We start from the raw sequence: 21,755 nt of genomic DNA, 5'->3' as shown, positions 1-21,755 counted from the left end.
AGAAAACTTTTTCTTTCAGTTGAGCTCCACCATTAACAATATGTCTTTCTAAACAAGTATTCAAATATTTCACCATACCTTGGTTTCTATTTAACAATTTAACAGTGTTAAAAAAAAATTAGTTTTAATATACACACTATTTGTATTTTATGGCTGATAGGATAAATCTTCATGAATAATTCAGCAAATGGTCCATTTAGAAATTTTTATATCTTCCAAGTCACATTGTGTTGAATGTCTACAGCTTGTCTCCGCCTTTTCATAGTTCCTTGTTGTATTATCTTGGTATTTCCCTCTACTTACCCTTTACCTAGGGGTAAGTGTACTCATCAGATTTGTTACTGGCTTGGTCTACTGTCGCACCTTAAGATTATCACACGCATACATAGATACACACATACACACAAACTCAACACTAGCACTAGCACTTTAAACCACACAAGTGCCTTAGGAATAACTCCGCCTGTCACTCTCTCAGCACTTCAAGAGACTTACTTATTATCGGCATTGAACAACATACTGTTTTAAAGATATCTCAGACCTAAATATTACTTTTGGTCTCCAAGAATACATTTTAAACATACAAAGGTTCAGTATCCTTGACTACAGGCCATTTAACAGCCAAGAATGCCTTACTTTACGTACTGTTCCCTACTTTTGGGTGGAGCTTTCACCCTCGGCCCTTAATAAACCTTGCAATACAGAGGTAATGTCAAATCTCCGGCTGCACCGGGTGCTCAAAGAAATCTACCTTATTACTTCAATCACTATAGACATTAAGACAAATCGTAGAAAGTTAAAAGCAGCATGGTATTTATTACAGGAATAATACCAGTACAACAAAGAATAACAGAAAATAGGACTAATAGTAAAGTCTGTGTGTATATATAATATGTATATATAATAAGAAAATTTTGAGACAAGACTATTGCCAAGAGATTTTTTTTTCAAGTCGGTAGACATTGTTCCGCCCTCCTCTCAACCTTTTATGGTTAACTGGTCACGGTCCTCTCACCTCTAATTGGTGTGAATGCTTTTGTCAGACACAGTTCCTGCGCTCTACGCTCTTGTACATTTGTACGTTTTCCTCACTTTAAGTTCCCAATAAAACAAGACTTCTGTCCAAATCTTATTGAAGAAGTTCATTCCTAAGGGTTATCAACAGAGGAAATGAGTACACAGGCAATCCTAGCACCGAGAAACAATGAAGTCAAACACATTAATGCAAAAATTATTGATCGGTTACATGGCGAATTGGTTAAATGTGTATCAATAGACTATGCTGAAACAGTTGGTGGTGATGGTGCGGAAGATTAAAAAACATCAACTTACAATATCCCGTAAAATATCTACAACCGTTAACACCGTCTGGTCTTCCACCGGCCAAATTACTGTTGAAAGAAGGAAGTATCGTAATGTTGTTACGTAATTTATGTATGAGTGATGGGCTATGCAATAGGACAAGACTGGTTGTATTCAAAATTGGTCGAACAATTCTAACATGTAAAATTTTAACCGGTAACAAGAAAGGTAATGTAGTACAGTAATCCCTCCTCCATCGCGGGGGTTGCGTTCCAGAGCCACCCGCGAAATAAGAAAATCCGCAAAGTAGAAACCATATGTTTGTATGGTTATTTTTATATTGTCATGCTTGGGTCACAGATTTGCGCAGAAACACAGGAGGTTGTGGAGTGACAGGAACGTTATTCAAACACTGCAAACAAACATTTGTCTCTTTTTCAAAAGTTTAAACTGTGCTCCATGACAAGACAGAGATGACAGTTCCGTCTCACAATTAAAAGAATGCAAACATATCTTCCTCTTCAAAGGACTGTGGTCAGGAGCAGATAAAGTCAGAGAGATAGAGAAAAGCAAACAAATCAATAGGGCTGTTTGGCTTTTAAGTATGCTAATCACCGTGGCACAAATCTGTTGAAGGCGGCAGCTCACACCCCCTCCGTCAGGAGCAGAGAGAGAGAGACAGAGAAAAACAAACAAGCAAAAATCAATACGTGCCTTTCGAGCTTTTAAGTATGCGAAGCATCGTGCAGCATGTCGCTTCAGGAAGCAGCTGCACAAAAGGTAGCAACGTGAAGATAATCTTTCAGCATTTTTAGACGAGCGTCCGTATCGTCTAGGTGTGCGAACAGCCCCCCTGCTCAATCCCCCTACGTCAGGATCAGAGAAAGTCAGCGCAAGAGAGAGAGAGAGAAAAGTAAGTTGGGTAGCTTCTCAGCCATCTGCCAATAGCGTCCCTTGTATGAAATCAACTGGGCAAACCAACTGAGGAAGCATGTACCAGAAATTAAAAGACCCATTGTCCGCAGAAATCCGCGAACCAGCAAAAAATCCGCGATATATATTTAAATATGCTTACGTATAAAATCCGTGATGGAGTGAAGCCGCGAAAGGCGAAGCGCGATATAGCGAGGGATTACTGTACATCTTCCGTGGATAACATTAGACACCAAAGGAGATCTTGATATGCAATTTGCATTAAAATGTTTGCAGTTTCCTGTTAGAATGGCTTTTGCTGTGTCAATTAACAAATCATAATGACAAACATTTGAAAAAGTTGGTTTATTTATTAGAGAAAAAGAAAAGATATTCACTCACGGGCAGTTACACTTTGCATTGTAATGATGTAACTCCAAACACCGGATCAAAATTCAGTGGGATATTGACGAAAAGTTAATTCCAAATATTGTTTTTACTGAAGTTTTACAGTAAAAGTGTAAGTTTAAAAAGTATTTGCATGTTAATTTGAAAGCCAAACAGAATGAAAATGTATAATCCAGCTAATAACTCTAATGTAACATGAAACATCATTTTCTTTCAATTTATTACATTTTACTGTTTTTTACTATGGTTAATTAATTACTCGCTGTAATGTAAAATTGAAAATAACAATCTGTTTAAATTGTACAACCACTTCCCCATACACGAGTGGCAGAGCGGTGAAGTGGCTGTAATGTAAAATTGAAAATAACGTAGTAGTAGTAGTATGTAGTGCCCGCCTGGGGGTTGGCGAGCGAAGCGAGCAGGGGGTAGAGCCCCTTAGTAGTCTTTAGAAAAAGCCTATGAAAAAAGTAAAGATGAGGATGAATGTCACAGGCAGCTTGTGATCTGGCACTCGTAGTTGTTCTTTAGATGCTTTTCTGACGATTAGATGGCAACAGCCGCACGTTGACGTCACTGTCCTCATCTACTGATGTCTTCATCCCATCTTCTTCCTCCCTCCTGTGTTTCTCTTCAGATGAGGCATATTTATTGTAAAATTCTACTGGGGGGGTTTTGCAGGATGTGACTGTTAGATATTCTGATTGGCTGGCTGTCAATGTGATGAATGAATACACTGTCCGTTTTCCCAAACAATAAAACTTTTTTTTTTTGATGTTGCTTAATACCTACTGGCATGTCTTCCTTTCCCAGGCTATAAATCAATTTAGCTACTTGTCCCAAATGTCCACCCTTTCTCTGGTTGTAAAGTAATTGATAGCCTGAGGCATTGCCATGTCTTCCTATTTTGCTTGAACAGCTTTTTTAAAAGTGAGGTACAACTGGAAAGAGGATATGTTTTGATGTGTCCTGAATTTAGTACATCTGTTTTTGCTTGAGCAAAATATAATGGAAATCCAGAACAAAATTTACAGATTTTGTACCCCACAACACTTGTGCCCCTGTGGTTCTCAGTGGTCTAACAAATACAACCTTTACGCTACCAGTAGATGACTTGTCAACTTTAAAATAGCATGACAAGAAGGGATTTTTCCTCACCAAGGCATGTTAAACTTAATGGAATATGTTCTTTTCATCTTGTTTACATTCGATGTGTGCCACATCAGTGAACACATAATGAGGTCAGAGCTGTTGTTTTTGGCCACTGAAACTGCATTTAGTGTGCAACAGTGCCATGGCACTAATATATACACACATTCCCACCCAATTCACTTGTCCTTCATAACACCCCAAAAATCATCACATTGTTGTGCTTGTCTCATTCCTTCCAGTCTGCCCTTTCTTACAGGTATGTGTCTTTACTGTCGGTCTTCTCAGACTGGGTGTTTTAATAAGATGTGAGTTGACAGGTGGGAAATGTTTATATTTTCATGACACAAAATGAAAGCTCTTCAAGATGTGTCGAAAGCATTGCTTCACAGACTATTGCAATAAACTGCATGCTAGATAGCATGTAGCATGTCATTTGACTCATTCACACTTGAATGAACTGTTCGGTTTTTCTACACAATCATGTGGTAACCCCTCGCAGACATACCAAAGAAACACTGACTTAGAGTGTTATTTTACCAAAATAAAGAATAGTCCGGTGTAGTGTTTGCAGCTGCTGTTAATACTCTGAACTTCTTATATGTAAATACAGCTGTAACAAGACTGAATCAGATTACCAATAATATTTATTCATTAGGACATTACAGATTAATTAAGCAAATATTCTGCCTTTGGAGTAGGTCATACTTTACAAATAATACATTTTTAGTTATGTTCCTAATAGATTATATTTCAACAAGCTAGAGGACAACATATCTAAATAAGGTAATAAATTTGAGGTGGGGAATTTGTGTGTTGTGTGTGGTGTTTTTTTAATATATACAGTAAATGTGGCATAGGATACAGTGGTTAAGATAATTAATGGATGCATGGATGGAATAAAGAAAATAAGTTTAAAGGTGTTATGTCTTCATGTGAAGGTGGTAAAATGAAAGGCACAAGATAAAGTGCAGGTTTATATGAAAAGATGGGTAGTTTTGGAGGTGAATAAATGAGTTTTCAGGTGTGCCACCATGAAATACATTGTTTTTTTTTATTTAAATAAAAATGTACTTATTTTTTTTGCGCTGCATATATAGGCCACTGTGGCGAAGATAATTCCCCAATTTATATACACTCCACCTAGGTTGTCTGGGTGGGAGGATTAGCCAGGTACATCCGTCAAAATCCCCACCCACCCCATTAGCAAGCCAAGTTTACCCCATTTTCAGACATTTTCTTCCATTCTCTTTTTAAAAAAAAAAAAAAAAAGAAAAAAAAGTGAAATCTCTAAAGTATTTTCTTAAAATGACCAATCCAGTTAGTATGTCTGTGGTTGTACTGCATGTTGAACATATTTTTGTTTAAATTCCAATTATAAGTCAAAGCGAAGTTTATTCTCATTTCAACCATATACAGTATACAAATAGATCAAATTGCGAAGCTCAGGGTCCACAGTGTAACAACATGACATACAAATAAAAAATTTAAATTAAAATTAGAATAAAATTTGAAATTTAAAATTAAAATTAATTTTTAAAATTAAAACACAAACAAGACAAGACATTGTGCAAAGACAAGAGAAAGAAGTATATTATTATAAAGTAATTTTATGTTGTTCATGTCTTACAGCAGTTACTTTTTGAGATACAAAAAAATTGGTCAAATGGAATCTTTTCTGTTTTAATGACTGTTTAGGCATAATACACTGGCTATAGAACAGTTGGTCAATTATTGGCCTTTCCCTGTATTACTGCAATTAATGAATGTTCATGTGTTTAGTAAGGTACAATTACTATACTGTAACCTACACCACATAGGCCCAATGATTATACTAATAATTTGTTACTAAGGGCCTTTTTACTTAGCGGTTATATTCTATTATTAAATCAAAATTTAGCTCTGTATAGATGAGAATGGTACAGCTTAGTTTTTGTATTACTAAGATGATGGACCATTAGTTACCTTGCATGATCATTGGGAGTCGAATGGCATTCCTATAATAAAACAATTATCCTTTCCCTGTGATTTCTTCAATTATTTAACTTGTCTGTAGAGAAAAGCAAAGCAAAATGACACCTTTTATTGGCTAACTATAATGGCTAACACGGTACAACACCCTAGTACTACAGACTTTACCTTGTCTGTAAGTCTGCAATTTTTACCAAGTTAAAGTTAGTACTTTTAATGTTATTCAAATAGCAGATGGTAATGAATGGGAGAAAAAAACTGCCTTTAATACTGCATTTGAGCATTGCATATGTCATCACACCTTTTGTATTATCAAATGCACTTGTAGTATTTAGATCATTAGTAAAAAAAAATAAAAATGCATTAGGAGTCTCTGTGTTTGTTTATTTCAGTGATAGTCAAGTATTTTCTCAAGTATCATATATTACATTTGTCTGTAAGGTGTTTGAAAGGTTGAGGTAGAATAGGCTATATGTTAAACTTGAGATTTTTCCTAAGTTAACTGTTTCATTTTTGTTATTAGAGGGTGATTTTTGGACACCGCTAAAGTTCAGGCCATTTTAGAATGATTCATTTGGAATGCAGTTAAAGAAATACAGTTCATTTGGTTTGTAAATTATTGCAGGAAATGTATCAAGAATTTCAGTACTGTTTCTCCCAAATTGTATATAATGAAGACCTCATAGAGACCGTCTAGTCAAAATTTTTGGAGGCACATGAAGCATTTGATTTTTTTTTTTTTTCCCCCTTATTTTGTAGTTCATTACTGAATATCAAATACCGTTATAGGTACAGTTTTGCCTCGATGATTCCCATATACAGGAAAATAGCATTGTTGGGCTTATTTCTGAAAGTTGATTTAGATAATGAAGAATTAAATTAACAATAATGTAACGGAAACACTAGTTGGACATGGTTTTACTACTCTTGATTATTTTAAATTTAAAAAAAAAAAAAAGAAAAATTTAACAGACTTTTTGTGTTTTGGAATATGAGAAAAGAGTATTAAAATACTTTACTTCCTGTACCTAAATGTTTATAAAGAGGTTCTTCCTAATTCAGGTCAAGCCAGCATTTTCTTTTGACGTAATGATTCTGGACTTTATGAATATTTACAATGCAATATGTTTTAAATATTTTTACTGTTGCCTGCTGAGTAGTCTTCAGCCTTTTTTCTATTCCTGGCAAGCACTGGTCTCTAGAGATGTTAAGACATTTTTTGCCCCAATATGAAAGATACAAAAACAACACATGTGGGAGGTGAAAGGGTTTTTTTTTCTGTAGCTTTTTCATTACATCAAGGAAACTACACAGGAATTCATTGATAAATTTGTTTTGACATTCTTCCTTGTACTGAGCACTGCTCATAACCTTTTGTGTGGTAGAGATTTATTAAATCTTTTAAATATGTCTGATTTATATACCACCATGTGCATACTGTTAACCAATGCCTCCTTGTTTTGCAACTTATTTGAGCTTAATGTATGTGAGCACTTTAATCAAAATGTGAATTAGCTAGTATATTGGAAACAGAAAAAACGTTCTTGGTTTCTAACAAAAATCTGCATGGTTTTTCCACTTGAAATTTCTTTACAAACCAGATGGTTGCATCTGGAATTCTCAACTTGGATGGAGGGAACTTTCATATTCTGTGGTTTTTGCATATTTTTTTCCTCTATTTTGTCTTTATATTGCTTTAATATAGAAGTCATTTACTTTAATGTCACCTTTCTTTCTAAGGATGCTTCGCTGTTGTATGTGGCATTCTACATCTTATTTCAGAATGATGGTTTGACAGATACCCCTCCTTTAATCGCCTCCTTATCGTGGTGGAGGAGTTTGCGTATCCCAATGATCCTAGGAGCTCTGTTGTCCGGGGCTTTATGCCCCTGGTAGGGCCACCCAAGGCAAACTGGTCCTAGGTGAGGGATGAGACAAAGAGCGGTTAAACAAACCTCCTATGATGAAAAACAATTTTGGACGGCGTTTTCCCTTGCCCGGACGCGGGTCACCGGGGCCCCACTCTGGAGGCAGGCCTGGAGGTGGGGCTCGATGGCGAGCGCCTGGTGGCCAGGCCTGCACCCATGGGGCTCGGCTGGGCACAGCCCGAAGAGGCAACGTGGGTCCCCCTTCCCATGGGCTCACCACCTATGGGAGGGGCCAAGGAGGTCGGGTGCAGTGTGAGTTGGGTGGTGGCCGAAGGCGGGGACCTTGGCGGTCTAATCCTCGGCTACAGAAGCTGGCTCTTGGGACGTGGAATGTCACCTCTCTGAAGGGGAAGGAGCCTGAGCTAGTGCGCGAAGTTGAGAGGTTCCGGCTAGATATAGTCGGACTCACCTCGACGCACAGCTTGGACTCTGGAACCAATCTCCTTGAGAGGGGCTGGACTCTGTACCACTCTGGAGTTGCCCCCGGTGAGAGGCGCCGAGCGGGTGTGGGTATACTTATTGTCCCCCGACTTGGAGCCTGTACATTGGGGTTTACCCCGGTGGACGAGAGGGTAGCCTCCCTTCGCCTTCGGGTGGGGGGACGGGTCCTAACTGTTGTTTGTGCGTATGCACCGAACAGCAGTTCGGAGTATCCACCCTTTTTGGAGTCCCTGGAGGAGGTGCTAGAGGGCATACCTTCTGGAGACTCCCTCATTCTGCTGGGAGACTTCAATGCTCACGTGGGCAATGACAGTGAGACCTGGAAGGGCATGATTGGGAGGAATGGCCCCCCCGATCTGAACCCGAGCGGTGTTTTGTTATTGGACTTCTGTGCTCGTCACGGGTTGTCCATAACGAACACCATGTTCAAGCATAGGGGTGTTCATATGTGCACTTGGCACCAGGACACCCTAGGCCTCAGTTCTATGATTGACTTTGTGGTCGTGTCGTCGGACTTGCAGCCACATGTCTTGGACACTCGGGTGAAGAGAGGGGCGGAACTGTCAACTGATCACCACCTGGTGGTGAGTTGGCTTCGATGGTGGGGGAGGATGCCGGTCAGGCGTGGTAGGCCCAAACGTGTTGTGAGGGTCTGCTGGGAATGTCTGGCAGAGCCCCCTGTCAGAAGTAGCTTCAACTCCTACCTCCGGCAGAACTTCGACCACATCCCGAGGGAGGTGGGGGACATTAAGTCCGAATGGGCCATGTTCCGTGCCTCTATTGTTGAGGCGGCTGACCGGAGCGGTGGCTGTAAGGTGGTCGGTGCCTGTTGTGGCGGCAATCTCCGAACCCGTTGGTGGACACCGGCGGTGAAGGATGCCGTCAAGCTGAAGAAGGAGTCCTACAGGACCCTTTTGTCCTGTGGGACCCTGGAGGCAGCTGATAGGTACCGGCAGGCCAAGCAGAATGCGGCTTTGGTGGTTGCTGAGGCAAAAACTTGGGCGTGGGAGGAGTTTGGGGAGGCCATGGAGAACGACTTTCGGACGGCTTCGAGGAGATTCTGGTCCACCATCCGGCGTCTCAGGAAGGGGAAGTAGTGCAGTGTCAACACTGTATATGGTGGGGATGGTGCGGTGCTGACCTCGACTCGGGACGTTGTGGGTCGGTGGGGGGAGTACTTTGAAGACCTCCTCAATCCCATTAACATGCCTTCCAATGAGGAAGCAGAGCTTGGGGACTTGGAGGTGGGCTCCCCCATCTCTGGGACTGAGGTCACCGAGGTGGTCAAAAACTCCTTGGTGGCAGGGCCCCGGGGGTGGATGAGATACGCCCGGAGTTCCTCAAGGCTCTGGATGTTGTAGGACTGTCTTGGTTGACACGCTTCTGCAACATCACATGGACATCAGGGACAGTGCCTCTGGATTGGCAGACCGGGGTGGTGGTCCCCCTCTTTAAGAAGGGGGATCGGAGGGTGTGTTCCAACTACAGAGGGATCACACTCCTCAGCCTCCCTGGAAAAGTCTATTCAGGGGTCCTGGAGAGGAGGGTCCGTCGGATAGTCGAGCCTCGGATTCAGGAGGAACAGTGTGGTTTTCGTCCTGGTCGCGGAACAGTGGACCAGCTCTATACCCTTAGCAGGGTCCTGGAGGGTGCATGGGAGTTTGCCCAACCAGTCTACATGTGTTTTGTGGACTTGGAAAAGGCATTCAACCGTGTCCCTTGGGGAATCCTGTGGGGGGTACTCCGAGAGTATGGGGTACCGGCCCCCCTGGTAAGGGCTGTTTGGTCCCTGTACGATCGGTGCCAGAGCTTGGTCCGCATTGCCGGCAGTAAGTCGAACCCGTTTCCAGTGAGAGTTGGACTCCGCCAGGGCTGCCCTTTGTCACCGATTCTGTTCATAACTTTTATGGACAGAATTTCTAGGCGCAGCCAGGGCGTTGAGGGGGTCCGGTTTGGTGGGCTCAGGATTGGGTCACTGCTTTTTGCAGATGATGTTGTCCTGTTTGCTTCATCAGGCCGTGATCTTCAGCTCTCTCTGGATCGGTTCGCAGCCGAGTGTGAAGCGGCTGGGATGAGAATCGGCACCTCCAAATCCGAGACCATGGTCCTCAGCCGGAAAAGGGTGGAGTGCCCTCTCAGGGTTGGTAGCGAGATCCTGCCCCAAGTGGAGGAGTTCAAGTATCTCGGGGTCTTGTTCACAAGTGAGGGAAGAATGGAGCGTGAGATCGACAGGCGGATCGGTGCGGCATCCGCAGTAATGCAGGCGCTGCATCGGTCTGTCGTGGTGAAAAAGGAGCTGAGCCGCAAGGCGAAGCTCTCAATTTACCAGTCGATCTATGTTCCTTCCCTCACCTATAGTCATGAACTATGGGTAGTGACCGAAAGAACGAGATCGCGAATACAAGCGGCTGAAATGAGTTTTCTCCGCAGGGTGTCTGGGCTCTCCCTTAAAGATAGGGTGAGAAGCTCAGTCATCCGGGAGGGGCTCAGAGTAGAGCCGCTGCTCCTCCGCATCGAGAGGAGTCAGATGAGGTGGCTCGGGCATCTGATCAGGATGCCTCCTGGACGCCTCCCTGGTGAGGTGTTCCTGGCACGTCTAACCGGGAGGAGGCCCCGGGGAAGACCCAGGACACGCTGGAGGGACTATGTCTCTCAACTGGCCTGGGAACGCCTTGGGATTCTCCCGGAAGAGCTAGAAGTGGCCGGGGAGAGGGAAGTCTGGGCATCTCTGCTCAAGCTGCTGCCCCCGCGACCCGACCTCGGATAAGCGGGAGACGATGGATGGATGGATGGTTTGACAGATAAATGGAAGATTCTTCACATTAGTGTAGGAAGGAATAAACATTTAAGAATTTCTGATTTTGACTTTGATAATTTCTAGACTGTGTGGGCTTTGCTCTAGGTACTTGGTTTTTCTCCCATATCCCAAAAGACAAATGTTGGGTTACTAGGCAAATTGTAAGTTGACCTTAGATGTAGGTGAGTGTATCTTGTCTGTGTGTGGACATTTGGGGCTCTTGGGGGTTGGAGGAACCTGCAATAGACCTGCATCATGTCCATACCACCCAATAGGCTCTGACCTCTTTGTAGTTGGTTTAATCAGATTTGAGAATGTACAGTAAAAAAGAAGGTACACCCTTTTACAGTTCTTTGGTTTTGCGTGTCCTTACCAGTTTTAAAAATGATATAAATTTAACCTCTGGTGTAAAACAACACACAACAGATTCTGCTGTGTCATTATTTATTTAACAAAAATGAAGCCAAAATGGAGAAGCCACGTGTGAAAAATTTAAATAACCCCATGATTCAATAGCTTGTAGAACCACGTTTAGCGCCAATAACTTGAAGTAATTGTTTTATCAGTCTCTCACATCGTGTTGGAGGAATTTTGGCCCACTCTTCTTCATAATGTTGCTTCAATTCATTGAGGTTAGTGGGCATTCATTTATGCACAGCTTTCTTAAGGTCCTGCTACAACATTTCAGTCACTTTAAGGTCTAGACTTTGACTGGGCCATTGTAACACCTTGGTTCTTTTCGTTTTCAGCCATTCTGTTGTAGAATCACTGCAGTGCTTGGGATCATTTGTTCTGTTGCATGACCCAGTTTTGACCAAGCTTTAGCTATCGGATGGATGACCTCACATTTGACTGTAGATTACTTTGGTATACGTATGAGTTTGTGGATTACTCAATGACTGCAAGGTTCCCAGGTCCTGTGGCAGCCAAACAAGCACTAATTATCACCCCTCCACTATCATGCTTGACCGTTGGTATGAGGTGTTTGTGCTGATATGCTGTGTTTGTTTTTCGACAGACATGGCGCTGTGCATGATGGCCAGACATCTCCACCTTGGTCTTATCTGTCTAAAGGACATTGTTCCAGGAGTCTTGTGGTTGGATCAGATGCAAGTTTGCAAACAAAAGCTGTGCTGCCATGTTTTTAGAGAGAAGAGACTTTCTCCTTGCAACTCTCCCAAACAAGCCATACGTGTTCAGTCTTTTTCTAATTGTATTGTCATGAACTTTAACATGTTAACTGAGGCCTGTAAAGTCTGAGATGTAGCTCTTGAGTTTTTTGCAATTTCTTTGAGCATTAACAGCCTGACCTTTGGGCGAATTTTGCTTGAACATCTGCTACTGGGAAGATTGGCAACTGTCTTGAATGTTTTCCACTTGTGAATAGTCTTTATCACTGTAGAATGATGGACTTCAAATTGTTTGGAAATTGACTTATAAACCTTCTCAGATTGATGGGTAGCAACAATTGCTTCTTTATGTTCATTGACCGCGTGTCTGGCTGGTGGGTTGCCAACCAGGATCCCGAGTTGTTTTGTCTTGTGGTGGGTGCAGCAACGCACTGTACCAGTGCATGCTCCCCAACCTGACCTGACCTACGTACATCAGCATGAATGGGAACCCTCAGTGCCAGGTTACCGTCGATGGCAGACTTCTTAGGTATAAAACCAGACTGCTCCTTTCGCTGGTAGGTGAGCAAGAGATCAAGGATCCTATTGAGGATCACCCTAGCAAGGACCTTACCCTGCACCAAGAGCAGTGTTATTCCCCTGTAGTTGCCGCAAATCCAGGCGATCACCCTTCCCTTCCCATATAGGGATGACAAGTCCTGTTTTCCAGTCAGTTGGGTGATGCCAGTTTCCCAAATGGAAGCAAAGATTGCTTGCAATACCAGGAGGACAGCCTTACCACCAGCCTAGAAAAATTCACCCTGTATACCACAGATCCCTGCAACCTCCCCTACCCTCAGTTGTACGAAATAGGTCCTTAAAAGGCAGACTGGTTCTAAACCTAATATTAACTCCCTGAGAACTATAATTGGTAAATCTGATTTATCACTAATAATCTTTAGTAATTTTTTTTGTTTCCACTCCTTCTGTATGTGTATGTTTTTCATTTAACAAGTTCTGTCTATCTTCCAGTAGATGGCAGTAAAATGCATATCTGATTCTAACAAGGTCAAGTGTGTTACATTTTTTTAAAAGCTGCTAGATGCTGCCTGGGTTTTTTTTTTTTTTTTTCATTTTAAGAGTGATCAAAATAATAGTACTCCAGACTTATTTATAAAATACTGTCCACACAATGTGCATGTAGGTGTGTGTGTGTTTTTTTTTTTTTTTTTTTTTTTTTTTTTTAATTAAATACATGGTATTCTGTAATGTGTCTGAAAATATTTACTCCTCTTAATGTTTTTTTTGTGTTGTACATGTTACTGCCAATATGTGAAAGCAGATATTGTGTAGAATTTTATGCAAAGCATGAAATGTCTGTGTTAGTTTTAATATGCTATATTCTTTCTCTAGGCATTGTACAGAATGACTTGTCGGTTTTGTTTTTGGCATTGCGTAGAATGCCTAGGAAATGTTCGAAATTTTAATCGTTTCTTACTTTCTATAGATTTCCTAGGCATTCTACATAATGCCTAATTTCACACATTGACCATAACATATATAAAAATATATGTATGCATATTTAATTATTCAAGTGATGCATTTTTATCATGTATGTTTTTATCTGTTTTTTTTTTTTTTTTTTTTTGTAATTTCTGGGTGAGGGTTAACTAGAGTATTCTGAAAACAAAGAAATAACAATCAAGCTAATACCTGTATGGCACTGGACATCTGTTTAACTTGAGATGAGTACCTGCTTAGATGTTGAAAAGCCCATTTAATTATTATAAATATTTATTATTATGACTGTTAAAAACACCTGAAAATATTCAGGCAGTGTTTATTTATGAACTAAGGGACATGGTGTATTGCAGAGCTAAGAGAAAAACTGGGTAAGCTGTGATGTATCAGATTATGCTATTTAATAAATGCAGTAAATTAAATTCCTTTCTTCTGGTGTCAATTGAGAACCTGACTAACAACTGTTTTGCAGCAAGCACATATTGATTGATATTTATTTTTTTTTGGAAAGTTTGACTTTCTCTTTTTTTTTTTTATTGCAGATAACTTGGACAACCCTTGGGATTATTTTCATGCCTGTTTCTTTTCTCTTTGGGAATACAGGCTATATGTATATCTGGCATTGACAGTCAGTATATGCATCTGGATTGTAGCTCAGAAAATACAAAAAAGGAAGGTAAACTGTTGACACCTTGTAACTGCTCACAATGGCTCATTGTAATGCTCACAGTAATGTTAAGACTCTTTATCAATTGCAGAAGTGCAGATATCTGAGAGGAATAATGTTAATACATAAAATTTCAATCAATGACTTTTTTAATTATGCAGAATTTTCCAGACCTGTTAATGTTTGTGTCAGCTATATTATTAAAAAGAGAGCTGTTCACGAACAAGCCTTCTATAGAAGAGTTGAAGCATATTGAAACATTCAGAGTAATTACATTTGTTTAGTATTTTATTTATAACCCCTGTGTTGGGTTGCAGCAGTACCTCTGATTCCCACAGGGCAGCCTTGGGTGCCACAGGGGTGTTCTGCAGGTACCGGGGAGGCCTATTTCATGGGGTTACTGTCTCATCCAGAAGTGCTTTCGGACCATGTGTATGGAAGACTGGTAGTACTCCTGGGTGGAAGATAAAAGGAACTGCCTACCTCAGATTGAGAAGTGAGAGTTGCGTGGAAGGTGGACAAAGCTTGTGTGGAGGAGGCAGTGACAAAGAGGAAGAAGACAGAGTTGTGCTTTATTGTACTTGTGGCTATGGTGGCAAGAAACCAGTGTTGTTGTAGAGTTTCACACAATAAGATATTTTTTTTTTTGGTGCTTTTAACTTGTGAACTTCTCTTGTACGGTGGCCCTCTTGAGAATTTTCAGATTTATTTGTTCTCCGGCTCCTTTCCTTAATCTTATTGGGAATTTGTGGTTCCAAACAATATAGCTCTAAATTCTGTATTTTGGCGAACAGGATCCTCCTCCTCTATGTAATGGTCACAGTACTATGAGGGACATGTCAATGAAAGATGCGCTCAGTCCTCCACCTTCACCTTTCACAGAGTTCCCATTGTCACAAAACCATCTATTATCAATAACTGTATTGTGTCCTGTTTGAAATATTTTCGGAAATAGCAGATCAAGCAGGATTTTTTTTAATAAAATACTGCATGCAGAGTGCCATGACAGGTATGAGTTAATTTCCTTGTTACTAATACCTTGTTCATTTCTAACCATTAGCATTGTCATTGGTGGTTGGTGACCTAAAATATTTTCGCTTATGCTTCAGTAATTGTCAGTGAGATTACTGTATGTCCTGTGTTCTGATTAGCTTTTCTTTGCAGCTTTCTGTTGGCATATACTTTGTGATTTAATCTTGAAACGGGCAGTTTGAGACTAGTTATTACTGTCTAAGTTATCCTTAGGGGTGTTTGTTTGTTTATCTTTGGCCTTTTTTTCTTTTTAATCAGATTACTGGCATTTCTCTGTGTTACTGTGGTTCATGAAGGTATATTCATTCTGCCTTATAAGTGTATTAGGCAAACTTTTGCCAGCTTGTTCCCGCAATAGCATGTAGCTTTTCAGTCCCTTTGTTATTCTCAATGAGGTGTGTTGTGTGTGGTTTTTTTCCTCTCGCCCCTCTACGACTAAATGTTTTTATTTCTCTAGGTCCCCATCTCTCACTCTGTGCCACACTAATTAGCCAACTCTTTACAGCTGGTAGAATTTTTGTTATATGGCTGCTTGATATAGTTCCAATTGTTTTGGTAAATTATGTAAACTTTAGTCTTTAATTACAGATGAAACTGAGTCAATGTCAATATTTTAAAATGCAAGTTGCTGCATTTTGCTGTTTAATCAGTGCATTCTGCTGCTTGTATGTTGTTAATGCTGCATACACAAAAAAATAAAACCCGTTTCTTTTGGACTGTTACATACATTTTAAAAAAAGATTTTGATAATAACTTCGTTTAACCAGAAAATGCAATGATGACCATAGTAGATTAAGATCAATTGTGTTACTCTGCTTCTTTGTTTGTTTTTTTTTTTTTTTTTTTTCGCTTGCTATTAATGCCTAGAATGTGGTAGTTTAATAACTGAACTTGTTTCTGTTTTGCAGGAATTTGGTAACCCAGAAAACCCCTTTCAAAATGAAAACTTTGTGCAGAAACAATCCATTCATGTTTCAGGTGTAAAGATTTTTTATGGCTCCCAAACGGGAACAGCCAAGGTAAAGAAAATTTCTACTCCTAATTTAGTTTTAAGTAAGTTTTTTTTATATGAACCTATTCAGCATAAGTTAGAATAGATTAAGAAATATTCTTAAAATTTCCAAACTCTGCTTTCAGGCTTTCAGTTGCATATGGGTCCCCCCCACCCCATAACTAAGCAGAAATAAAACCATAGCTACTGTCCACTTGTAGCACTGTGAGTGATCTTGGGTTGTTGACATGCATCTGTAGAATAATATAATTGACCATATTACAGTTTAGTGTCGTGGTGTGTTTTTTTTCAAATCCCTCAAGTAAGATGTGTGAGATCATTTAGAAGAACTTGGTCCGTGTCTGCCAATGTACTGTTTTGAGCACATGGTACTCTACAAAAGAATGATTCTCCCAGCTATATATACACATACATACATACATATACACACATAGATGCACTTACAATAACATAGAAATCAATATAAACAACATTAACATCATTATCATATGAGAATATGAAGTAATATATAAGAAGCACATTTCATATAAATATAAATTATTAAACAGTAAAATCTTCTTCAATAATTTGCTACCGTGGCTTTTCGTTGGTCTGTCCAGGATTTTAAATCACATGTAGCTTGCAAACCGTTTCACGTATTGACTTGAAATGTGGTACACATATAATACGTCACGTCTGCTATCGGCTTTATGGGTGATGAATGTATTACTCTTTTTATGTTTATTTTATTTTAGAATCAACTCCTATCTGCGCACACCAGGGCGGCCGTGGGCAGATGCGTATGGTGTATTCACTCCATGTTATCGTGCATTGCGCTGTCACTGGTATTTTCATAAAAGAATTTGAACAATATATAAGAAGCGTATAAATTATTAAACAGTAAAACATTAACATTTAAGAAGTAAAGTTACATTGAGTACTACTGCAGTGCCTTCGGGTATACCTCATTTTTTCTTTGCCCATTACATGCTTAAATGTATACATTTTTTGGTGTACCTACCCGAGAACACGCGACATATAACCGACCGTGGGAGAAGCATGGATTTTAAACACGCGTTGAGTTCATCTGCTGGTCTCCCTCGTGGAATAACTGGTAATGTTTGAGTAAAATCTACAGCGAGTAAAACGACATTACCTCCTTTTTTTTTTTTACGATCTCTGAGATCTTGCTTTTTTCGGTTCAAGGCTTCATAAGCTCTTTTATGTTCAATGTTGTACTTAATAAGTACTAATTATCCCAAACCATCATCTTTGAATGTTGCAAGACTTTCGCCTTGTATGTAGATCGGGGTAATTACATTCATTGCATTCCTAGTCTGAATCACAATCTGATTGTATGGGTGGTTACCTGGCACTGTAGGGTTGCCACCCGTCCTTTAAAATACGGAATCGTGCCGCGTTTGACAATGAAATTGCGCGTCCCGTTTTGAATCAATACTGGACGGGATTTATCCCGTATTTTTTTTATCATTTTTTTCTTAAAGCAGCGTCTCATGCAAATCATCCCACACGCATTTTATGAAGATGCCTACTTTCCTACTTTTGATTGGGTAATACTTGATGTCATCGTTAGTTTGATTGGTGTTTTTAACTGTCCAGTGAGGAGGGCGTGTCTTTTAAGTACAGTCTGCAAAGTGTTGGCACTGAGATGTGGCGTCAGCGCCAGAGTTGAAGCCCCTAACGTTGCGGTCAGCAAGTCGGCTAACATCCGCCATGTGCCGTCTTTCAGTTGCGAGAAGCAGATCATAGAATGGTTGAAACTGTTGCCCCTAACGTTGCGCCACGGCGTGTGCTTCGTTTATACCTCGTGTCTTCTCATTAAACTTTTATCTCGCGAATATGTTAATGCAATCCGCAGCGGGAGCGTTTCTATTAACTTAATTTAAACTTACGTTTTACACCGTGCTTTGTTTCCCTTATGAACATGCTTGTATGCTTAACTCGCTCCGTTCTCAATTGTTTAATTAATTTTTTGCTCTTCGCTGTTTGCGGCTGTTCCTCCATTTCCCCCTACTTCGTTCTTTTATCTCGCGAATATGTTATTGCAATCCTTAACGGGAGCGTTTCAATAAACTGATTGAAAATAGTTTTGCATTTACCTTTTTAGTAAAAGGCGAGCTTTTAAGCCTGAGAAATCACCCCGTAAATGCACACGTTTAATTGCACATGTGTTAATATGTATGGTTACACAGTATTAAAAGACAGTGAACAACGTCAGTTACCTTTCTTCCTGCGTTTGATAAAAGGTGAGCTTTTAAGCCTGAGAAATCACCCCGTAAATGCACACGTTTAATTGCACATGTGTTAATATGTATGCTCACACAGTATTAAAAGACAGTCAAAAATTAACGTAATTTACCTTCGTTCCCGCGTGTGACTCGTGCTGTAAATGTCTTCCTTGTTTTTAGTTCACGTGATTACGTAGGAGGCGTGATGACGCGATACGTGACTCCGCCTCCTCCATTACAGTGTATGGACAAAAAATATGTTCCAGTTATGACCATTACGCTTTGAATTTCGAAATGAAACCTGCCTAACTTTTGTAAGTAAGCTGTAAGGAATGAGCCTGCCAAATTTCAGCCTTCCACCTACACGGGAAGTTGGAGAATTAGTGATGAGTGAGTCAGTGAGTGAGTCAGTCAGTCAGTGAGGGCTTTGCCTTTTATTATTATAGATTGATAAATATAAAATTGTGATATATTGGCTAAATATTGTGATACTGAATTTTGTCAATATCACCCCGCACTGCTCTCAGCCAGTATGTTGTTAGTGCTATTTTCTGAGCATTTGTCATTATTTTGAGTTTTGATGTCCATCCATCCATCCATTATCCCACCCACTATATCCTAACTACAGGGTCACGGGGGTCTGCTGGAGCCAATCCCAGCCAACACAGGGCGCAAGGCAGGAAGCAAACTCCGGGCAGGGCGCCAACCCACCGTAGGAGTTTTGATGTGATATTTTGAATTTGCAGCAGGCGTTGTGATTTTGTGTCTGTTATACAGTATCTCACAAAAGTGAGTACACCCCTCACATTTTTGTAAATATTTTATTATATCTTTTCATGGGACAACATTGAAGATATGACACTTTGGTGTCACATTTGGTGTACAGCTTGTATAACAGTGTAAATTTGCTGTCCCCTCGAAATAACTCAACACACAGCCATTAATGTCTAAACTGGCAACAAAAGTGAATACACCCCTAAGTGAAAAATGTCCAAATTGTGCCCAAAGTGTCAATATTTTGTGTGGCCACCATTATTTTCCAGCACTGCCTTAACTCTCTTGGGCATGGAGTTCACTAGAGCTTCACAGGTTGCCTCTTCCACTCCTCCATGACGACATCACGGAGCTGGTGGATGTTAGAGACCTTGCGCTCCTCCACCTTCTGTTTGAGGATGCCCCACAGATGCTCAATAGGGTTTAGGTCTGGAGACATGCTTGGCCAGTCCAGCATCTTTACCCTCAGTTTCTTTAGCAAGGCAGTGGTTGTCTTGTAGGTGTGTTTAGGGTTGTTATCATGTTGGAATACTGCCCTGCGGCCCAGTTTCCGAAGGGAGGGGATCATGCTCTGCTTCAGTATGTCACAGTACATGTTGGCATTCATGGTTCCCTCAATGAACTGTAGCTCCCCAGTGCCGGCAGCAATCATGCAGCCCCAAACCATGACACTCCCACCACCACCACTTGTCTTTGTACTCCTCACCTGGTTGCTGCCACACACACTTGACACCATCTGAACCAAATAAGTTTATCTTGGTCTCAACAGACCACAGGACATGGTTCCAGTGATCCATGCCCTTAGTCTGCTTGTCTTCAGCAAACTGTTTGTGGGCTTTCTTGTGCATCATCTTTAGAAGAGGCTTCCTTCTGAGATGACAGCCATGCAGACCAATTTGATGCAGTGAGCGTCGTTTGGTCTGAACACTGACAGGCCGACCCCCCCAAAACTTAGACTTGGCGTAAAGCCGCGCACATTTCCACGGTAGCTCATACCCTGTCGTATGCAAGTTCTCTGCCTGGTTTTGCAGACTACCGGCACCCAGCGTCAAAGCAGTGCTACTGTTCCTGTGTGGTTATACTTTCTTTTTTAGATCCACATCCCTGACGCGGCTTTATAAATACACTGCAATTAACCGCATATTGTTTATTAGTTTAATGCATCTGATTGTAATTAACCTGTAACAATATAATGGTCCACAGAATGGTCAAACTATTCCAAATACCAGAACTACTTTACTCTAACTGCACCTCGGATCCCACATCGGATCATCTTTTTCCATATTACTCTCACTGCACCACTCGGAGTATTTATATTACTGTATCTGAGTGTGAATCACAGCTGTACGGCAGCTGATCAGAAAGAGAATTATCGGTATACAGCATCGAGCACACGCTGCCTCAGCCATGCTGTCTGTTGAACTGCTCTCATATGACAACTGCTTCAGAGCCTTTCCTGTACTGACCTCGCAGTTCATAAACAGTTTCATCCCAAGAACTCTAAATGCACTCAATCAGTCCAAGTGCTCCTGGTAGAACTGTTTGTACTTATAAGTACAATTACCTCGCTGTATACTTGCGATAGTTATAATATTGCACAACCAGAGCCACTTTATAAAGCGCGTATTTACATATGATGACGATATCATTTTTAAGATGAAATGCAGCAAACTGTTTATCATATTATACAGAAAACTTTTAAGTACACCATTAACGGATTGTTCCTGCCTCGCACTGTATTCTTGCTGGTGCAGACGCGACACTGGAAGGATAGATGGATAGAATAATTAAACATTTACAATGAAGATATTTCGATATTCCTTAAAAGTTCTGAAGAATTGGCGTTCTAAGCATACAGATAGCTTAACGTCTATTACAGAGCTGATTGTGTGGTGATTGGATATTTGGAGAAAGAAAAGTAAGGACAGGAATTGGAGGTTAGTACGTTTGAAAGGGACAGTACTGCTACAATAAAGTATTTCATCGAAGGTCACGCATGGCGCAGCAAGCATCTTGCGTGAGACATGAACAATCATTGTGACACCGAGTTCCCATGTTTAATAACATGCTTTAACTCCTATCATTATGAAAATTATATTACATATACATCTCAGTATTTTAATTATTCAGAGAGCTGCAATATCACAAATGTAATGGATTCTGTGTCCTGTCGGAGGAAGAGAAAGCCTGGAAGCACGTAGTGATTCATAAACATAGAGCACATAGAAGATCAAATACAAAACAAAGCATTTAACGTGCTACTTTAGTTACGATGGGATTGAGAAACTAGTAAATTAAACGATTTTAAGATGAAGTTTATGATGTTCTGCTTTAATGACAAAATAAACTACGTGATTAAAGTGGAAATTTAGAGATTAAAGTTGGCATTTCAAGCTTTTTCCCCACTGTGTGTCTTTTTTTTTTTTTTTCTCTGTACCCTAATAAGCTTTCGTATGACACTCAGACGGTGAGCTACGACTCGCCTTTTCACGGTGACTTTGATATGT

At 40.5% G+C, this 21,755-nt stretch overlaps 1 protein-coding gene across 1 annotated transcript in view; it reads left to right on the top strand.

The window, feature by feature from the left end:
* The window catches only part of tyw1 (tRNA-yW synthesizing protein 1 homolog (S. cerevisiae)), a 206,991-nt gene that overhangs the window by 2,567 nt on the left and 182,669 nt on the right, over positions 1–21,755 (top strand). Inside the window, exons 2-3 of the mRNA XM_028806820.2 lie at positions 14,078–14,211; positions 16,143–16,253. Coding sequence (XP_028662653.1) covers positions 14,078–14,211; positions 16,143–16,253 — 245 coding nt within the window. The remainder of the gene's footprint in view (positions 1–14,077; positions 14,212–16,142; positions 16,254–21,755) is intronic.

The sequence above is a fragment of the Erpetoichthys calabaricus genome, chromosome 8 (genome assembly GCF_900747795.2).
Source record: "Erpetoichthys calabaricus chromosome 8, fErpCal1.3, whole genome shotgun sequence".
Classification (NCBI taxonomy): Eukaryota; Metazoa; Chordata; class Cladistia; order Polypteriformes; family Polypteridae; genus Erpetoichthys; species Erpetoichthys calabaricus.
This window is presented reverse-complemented; position numbering and strand designations above follow the sequence as displayed.